The 7,725-nt window shown below is 42.1% G+C and overlaps 1 protein-coding gene across 3 annotated transcripts in view; it reads left to right on the top strand.

Moving 5' to 3' along the window:
* Positions 1-869: 869 nt before the first annotated feature.
* Positions 870-7,725, top strand: part of smg7 (SMG7 nonsense mediated mRNA decay factor) — a 15,033-nt gene continuing 8,177 nt past the window's right edge. The window contains exons 1-7 of one of the 3 annotated variants that reach the window (XM_061979195.2): positions 870-1,032; positions 1,640-1,671; positions 6,770-6,887; positions 6,979-7,111; positions 7,173-7,344; positions 7,417-7,488; positions 7,565-7,715. In XM_061979195.2, coding sequence (XP_061835179.1) covers positions 1,007-1,032; positions 1,640-1,671; positions 6,770-6,887; positions 6,979-7,111; positions 7,173-7,344; positions 7,417-7,488; positions 7,565-7,715 — 704 coding nt within the window. In that variant the 5' untranslated portion in view covers positions 870-1,006. Of the gene's footprint in view, positions 1,033-1,639; positions 1,672-6,757; positions 6,888-6,978; positions 7,112-7,172; positions 7,345-7,416; positions 7,489-7,564; positions 7,716-7,725 lie in introns of all 3 variants that reach the window. The other 2 variants (XM_061979194.2, XM_061979196.2) reach the window with 2 other exon arrangements.

Here is a 7,725-nt window from a genome sequence, read left to right as displayed (position 1 = left end):
GGTGGCCAAGGATGAAGTGCTGGGTGTCCAGAGTCGGGACCCGGGGTGGACCGCTTGCCTGTGCATCAGTTGGGAACATCTCTGCGCTGCTGACCCGTCTCCGCTCGGGGTGGTTTCCTGCTGGCCCCACTATGGACTGGACTCTTACTATTATGTTGGATCCACTATGGACTGGACTCTCACAATATTATGTCAGACCCACTCGACATCCATTGCATTCGGTCTCCCCTAGAGGTGGGGGGGTTACCCACATATGCGGTCCTCTCCAAGGTTTCTCATGGTCATTCACATCGACGTCCCACTAGGGTGAGTTTTTCCTTGCCTTTATGTGGGCTCTGTATCGAGAATATGTTGTTGTGGCTTGTGCAGCCCTTTGAGATACTTGTGATTTAGGGCTATATAAATAAACATTGATTGATTGATTGAACTTGTTTAAGTCGGGTCCACGTTAATCAATCAGCATAATACAGTCATCACACAAGTTATTCATCGGAGTATATACATTGAATTATTTACATTATCTACAATCCAAAGACAGAGTTAGATTAGAGTTCGATTGAAATTAAATATTCATTAGTGTTTCTTATTAGATTAAACCCTTATAGAACGGATTGTTCACTAGTGTTCCTTGTTGCATTAGAACCTTATTTGAACTTAATGCTCACTACGTTTTCCTAGAACATTTTCAAGCCTGGTCGAGAGCGCCTGTCAGCATGATGACGTAACAGTCACAACAACAAAAGATGAGCATTTTGACGTCAAAACAGTGAGAAACGTTACTCGTTACTCGTGTGACTTTCTGCTCACCAACAACGTTATTATGACAAGTGTTTTGCTTTTGTTCTCGGCGTTCCTTCGTATTCGAACCGAAAGCTTCCGAAATGTGCCGAACCCCCTCCCGCTTCCCCCGCCCCCTCCCGTGTGTAGTCAGACAGGAACAATATGGCTGCGGCGGCGGAGTTAGCGTCTGAGCTCGTCGTAGCCTAAAAGCAGGCGAGCTGACAGGATGAGCCTCTGTTCCCAGTACTTACGGTAGGTTGACCCATCTTTTGTGCCGTGTCGCTGCGCACTACGACAGAACACATTAAGTCACATATCAACGCGTTTGAGTGTTTTGCTGGCGTGCTGAAGCTAAAGCTAGCAGCTACTAGCTAGCGCCATACATCAACAAACCATTGATGCCGCCGCCTGTCATTAGCCTACACAGCTATTAGTCACACATGACAATGCTTCCGTTTTGTTTTAATTGTAACCATTGCCTGTATTTGATTATACTTTAACATGTGCGTTCCCCAGCAACGCAGGCTACTTAGCATTAGCCTGCTAACATTAGCGTTCTGGTGCATACAAGACAAGTCAAGGTTGTCATGATTTGATTTACACGACCCTCATTAATCATGTGTGTTCGAACTATAATGTCCGTAATCATGTGTGTTGGGACTATGTTGAACCGCTGATTTTATCTAGGAGGTCAATATGGTTGTTGACGTAATGTGTTGCTTCCAGAGACTTTTGTGTCACAACAGCGCTTAAATGACGTTGTGGTCGGTGACGTCACCCGGTGGACGTCAATCACAAGCATGTAATGCCTCCGTTTGGGATTGTTGTTTAACCAGTTGCTCTCTTGTGTTGTGAGCAGACAGGCAGAGGCCATGAAGGCTGACATAACAGGTGAGTTTTCTTCCTTACTACACACTTTAAACTATTTAATCCATATAAACCTCAACTGCTTATACATTTGTCCTCAAAGTGATTCATGCTCTTATTAGTTTTTTGTGATTAAATGAATGCATTTGGCCAAGTTTGTTTTTGAATCAAATGTGACAAACAAGAAGTGAAAGAATAAAAGCAATACACAAATCAAAAAAATATTTATTTCACTAATTTTTTCATTGAAAAAATCCATGTTAAAGTATTCATACATTTGGTTTACTTAGTCCAATGAATTTACTTATTAGTCAATTGCATAGCTTTTGTTTTTTATGACTGCTTCTAGACCATTCTCGTATGTGTCTGCAAGGTTCTTGCATGTCTCCTGTGTGATGGTGGCTCACTCTTCTTTGGTTAAAGCCTTAAACTTTCTCTTGATTTCTTGGACCTTTGACGTTGTTCCCTTAGCCCCTGGAAAATAAGCATCACCGTACCATGATGTTTCAACCACCATACTTGACAGTGGGCAAAGGGTTCTTCAACTTTTATGCTTCTTATTTCTTTCTCTAGAGGTACTCAGAATTCATAAAGCCAAACAATTTTAGCTTTGTCTCATCAGACCACAGGATATTTGACTAAAAGCTGGGTTCTTGTTTCAGATGAACCCTAGCAAAAGCCAGGCAAGCCTTTAGCTGGTTCTTCCTTAGCAGCGGAGTCATTTGGCAATAAGGATGCTGAGAACATCTGGTGAATGAGAGGAGAAGCATACAAGCTGGAGAACACGCTAGTATGGTGGTGGAAACAGTGTGCAATATGGGTGCTTGTGTTCCAGTGGCTAAGGGACTACGTCAACCTTGGCCACAACTGGAAGTACCAACATGACAATGTTGGGAAACATATTGCCAAGATAGAGAATAAATAGTTGAAGAACAATGATGTCAATGTTCTAGAATGGCCAAGTAAATCCAACGTGGAACTTGTGGCGAGAGTTGAAGACCAGAATGATGGTGAGAAAACCAGGCCAACATGACCCAGCTTTGGGCTTTCACCAAGGGATTTGTTATTCTTTCACTTGTTGGTCATATAACTGTCTTAAACACACTTGACAAAATTCATTTAATCACAAAAACTTAAGTAAACCTTATAAGAAAATAAAATCAGCTGTGTTTTCTTAGCACCCCACACCCCAACAAGGTCACTTTTATTTCGTTTGAATGTAATTTCGGATGTAGTGCCATCCATCCGTTTTCTACCGCTTGTTCGTTACGGGGTGCTGGAGTCTATCCCAGCTGCACACTGGCGGAAGGCGCGGTACACCCTGGACAAGTTGCCACCTCATCGCGTGTGGAGTTTGCATGTTCTCCCTGTGACTGCGTGGGTTCCCTCCGGGTACTCCGACTTCCTCCCACCTCCAAAGACATGTACCTGGGGATAGGCTGATTGGCAACACTAAATTGGCCCTAGTGAATGAATATGAGTGTGAACGTTGTCTGTCTATCTGTGTTGGCCTATGTCAGGATATTGTTACGTTGGCGTGTGATTGGTGGATTAATGAGGAAGTGGGGTTGTTGGTGGATAGCTATAAAAATGTATGTGCAAGCATGCTATTACCATGTTGGAATTAAACACTACTGCTGTTCTGTTGGACCATGTAGAGCTCAAAAGTGCTCGTGATTTCACAATGCATTGTGGTGCCGTGGTAGCCATTTTTGCTGGCCAAAGCTTTTGTTTACATGGCTATACTGTACCACGGTAATGTGAGAGGGAGCAACAAACTGGATCGTACAAAAAAAAAATCAATGCTGCCATTGTAAAAGCCAAACTTGTCGATAACTTGTAAAGGGAGTCAGTTTTTATACTGGTAAAGAAATTCAGAATGCAAAGTCTGTTTCATCTTATTGTCCTCCGTTCCAAATTTGCGTAATCTACGTTTTTCATCTCTTATGTGTCCAAGATGGAGCGAGTGAGCCCAGCCTCATTTCATAAGCAGGGTTACCTGGAAAAAAGTAAACCCATTATTCCTTTGAAATACATTGATCACCGTGCTACTGCTCCGAAAGTAATATTCATTCATTTTTGTACTTACCCAAAACTAAAAGTGAACAGACATAATGCTTTTTCCCCAAATTATTGTATGTTGTTTGTAGCCTGCAGCTAGCTTGGTTAAAGCTAAGAGCCTACTAAATGCTACATGTGAAACAGAATAAAACATGCTGTAGTTCAAACTTACCTGTCGGAAAATGCCGTAAACACACCAACATGTACCAGATGATGGCGTTAAAAATTATGTTTTCGTCTCTTACTAACCCAAATTCCTTAGCTTTGCTTTCATGCTGGAAATGATCATGACCACGATTGAGGCAGTAATTGATGACGCCATGTTTTGAACTTGTTAAAGAAAAAAGAACAAAACCTGAGTACAATGTCTTGCATTAAGCCGTGTAGATAAGCTATTCTGATGCCCAATAATAAGCCACAATATATTGAATTTCCTACATCACACTTTCAAGCCATATACATTGTCATTTTATTGAACTAAATGCAGATGTAATATATTTATATTTTTACTTTATTATTTTTGTCTCTACATGCTATAGTTAATCATTTATCATCATCTCTGTATCGTGTGCACAGGTGCAATTGCAGTTATCAAATTAAATGTTTTTAGTTTTGACTTTGTAGTTTATTTTGTCTTTCTATTGCTCTCTGTTATACAAGTAAACCTGTCAACTTAGGGGAAGCACTGAAAAGTATTGAATATATTGCCTGTGGAAATGGTTCCTATAGGGATTTTGGTAAAAGTTACTATAAAGTTGCTAAGATTGTCCATCATTATGGGAGAAAGGTTGTTTAAACAACCAAAAAACACAGAAAAGTTGCTTCCGTGTAGAATTTGCAAGTCTTGTTTTCGTGGAATTGAGTTTGTAGTGACCACTTTTCAATGTCTGCATGACCTTAAAAGTCTGTTGTGATTTAATTATTGATTTTATTTTGACTTCTACTTTTCTTATCCTCCCTATACTTACATATGAGCATTTTTCTTCAGGAACCTTCCACAATCCACATTTAATGGATGTGCGTATTGTATGCTGCAAAGTTTAGCCTTGATTAAAAGCATTAACAAATTGTATTAATATATCTCTCATATCCCATAGCAATAGCATTGACATACTGTCTCTTTATGTCACAAAATATTGTTTGAATTAAACATTGCTGGACACCAGGGAAGCAACTTAAAAATCTAACTTAACATTAAAACATACTTAAATAAATAAATAATGATAAATGGGTTGTACTTGTATAGCGCTTTTCTACCTTCAAGGTACTCAAAGCGCTTTGACACTACTTCCACATTTACCCATTCACACACTGATGGAGGGAGCTGCCATGTAAGGCGCTAACCAGCACCCATCAGGAGCAAGGGTGAAGTGTCTTGCTCAAGACACAACGGACATGACGAGGTTGGTACTAGGTGGGGATTGAACCAGGGACCCTCGGGTCGCGCACGGCCATTCTTCCACTGCGCCACGCAACTTCATACCATTGAAGTAACTATAGGCACCAAATTATAGACAACAGCAATATTTGACTAGCAGCAGGAGAGCAACTGCAGAAGCTAATTGCTTGACAACACAGAAACTAACACAGATGAACAACGATCACACAGCATTCGTTAATGTCCATCTAATAGGTTGCTTACCGTTGCACAATTAAGGCCAATAGTGTCTTTCATGGATTAATGCTTAATTCTATAACTATCCAGATGTAAAGAAATTATGTGTCTCCAAACTTTGCACTTATGTATACTCCTTGTGAGTATAGAAGGGAGTGTCCACTTCCCATTTAGTGATTTTTTAATCTTTTTTAAATGTTCTAAAAATAAAAAAAGTATTCTAAAGAGTGTTCGGATCCACTCAGTCACATTTAGCTATGTTTTTTTCCATGATATTTGATTTGTATATTAACGTCTAACCTTTTAAATACTCTTGACATCTAAAGGAATATAAACGGGAGCTATTTATTATTTTTTATTTTTTATTAAATCAACATAAAAAACACAAGATCCACTTACAGTTAGTGCACTAACCCAAAAACCCTCACTCCCCCATTTATACTTATTCACACTCATTCACACAAAATGGTTGTTTCCTTCTGTTATTAATATTCTGGTTCCTACAATATGTATCAATACAGTCTGCAAGGATACAGTCCGTGAAGCACACATGATTGTGTGTGCTGCTGGTGCACTAATAGTACTAACCTTTAACAGTTTATTTTACTCATATCCATTAATTACTAGTTTCTTTGTAACTGTTTTTATTTAATTTTAATTTCTTTTTTGTTCAAGAAAATGTTTTTTATTTATTTTGTAAATAAAGGACATTTTCTTCACCAGACCAGGTTGTCAATGAAATTAGATTGTTTAAAGGGTTCTTAAAACCAGGTCCAGTCCAGATTATGTCCAGGTCGGGCTCAGCAACACACCTTCATTTATGTACACTCAAATTAGGGAACACAACAACAACTGATTATATGCAACAATTGCATATAATCGGGGCAGCACGGTGGAAGAGGGGTTAGTGCATCTGCCTCACAATACGAAGGTCTTGAGTAGTCTTGGGTTCAATTCCGGGCTCGGGATCTTTCTGTGTGGAGTTTGCATGTTCTCCCCGTGACTGCGTGGGTTCCCTCCGGGTACTCCGGCTTCCTCCCACCTCCAAAGACATGCACCTGGGGATAGGTTGATTGGCAACACTAAATTGGCCCTAGTGTGTGAATGTGAGTGTGAATGTTGTCTGTCTATCTGTGTTGGCCCTGCGATGAGGTGGCGACTTGTCCAGGGTGTACACCGCCTTCCGCCCAATTGTAGCTGAGATAGGCTCCAGCGCCCCCCGCGACCCCAAAAGGGAATAAGCGGTAGAAAATGGATGGAATTGCATATAATCGATAGACAAAATTACATTTTCAAAATAAGCATTTGAGGACTTCCCACAGGAGCTATTGAATGTTTGCCTTCCATGATAAAACCAGAAGTTTCTCTTGTCACATGGTTGCAACCAAGCAATTCTTCACACTGAACATAATTTGAGCACATTTGAACTGTCAGCGTGTTGTGCAGACTCCAAGCTGGGAGTAGCCGAGGCGTGGACGTCTCGCCAGGCTCTTCAGGACCTGTACCAGAAGATGCTGGTCACAGACCTGGAGTATGCCTTGGACAAGAAGGTGGAGCAGGACCTGTAAGTGGCCGCGCCTCCTCTTGAGTTGTGACAAAATTGGGCTTCTGCGCAGAAAACCTGAGCAGATCGTCTTTTTTGCGTCCACATCCAGGTGGAACCACGCCTTCAAGAACCAGATCACCACCTTGCAGAGCCAGGCCAAAAACCGAGCCAATCCAAACCGCAGCGAGGTGCAGGCCAATCTCTCGTTGTTCTTGGAGGCGGCCAGCGGCTTTTACACTCAAGTAATTTCCACTTTGACATCACCTGACTTCACCCTGCCGTGTGACACCGTGATGTGCGCAGTTGTTACAGGAGCTTTGCACCGTCTTCAACGTGGACCTGCCGTGTCGTGTCAAGTCGTCCCAACTCGGCATTATCAGCAACGGACAAAATAACAGCAGCGCCATTGTCACGCCGCAGCCAAGCTCATGCTTGTACATCTGCCAGCATTGTCTCGTGCACCTGGGCGACATCGGTGAGGAAAAGCAATAAGCCTAGTCACCGTGATTAAGACATCTGATGTTCTCTCTTCTTTTTTGCCTGTCAGCACGCTACCGCAACCAGACCAGCCAGGCAGAGTCGTACTACCGGCATGCCGCTCAGCTGGTCCCGTCCAATGGTGAGTCCCAACTCGCCTTGATGCCATGTTTGCGTTGATGTGTCCCTCATCGGTCTGAACTTGTTGCGTGTTTCAGGTCAGCCATATAACCAGTTGGCCATCCTGGCGTCCTCCAAAGGAGACCACCTGACCACCATCTTCTACTACTGCCGCAGCATCGCAGTCAAGTTTCCGTTCCCAGCAGCATCCACCAACCTGCAGAAGGCACTGTCCAAGGCTCTGGAAAGGTAATGGCCA

The sequence above is a fragment of the Nerophis lumbriciformis genome, linkage group LG19, assembly GCF_033978685.3.
Source record: "Nerophis lumbriciformis linkage group LG19, RoL_Nlum_v2.1, whole genome shotgun sequence".
Lineage (NCBI taxonomy): Eukaryota > Metazoa > Chordata > Actinopteri > Syngnathiformes > Syngnathidae > Nerophis > Nerophis lumbriciformis.
The sequence above is the reverse complement of the archived record's forward strand: the minus strand, read 5'-3'. Positions and strand labels throughout refer to the sequence as shown.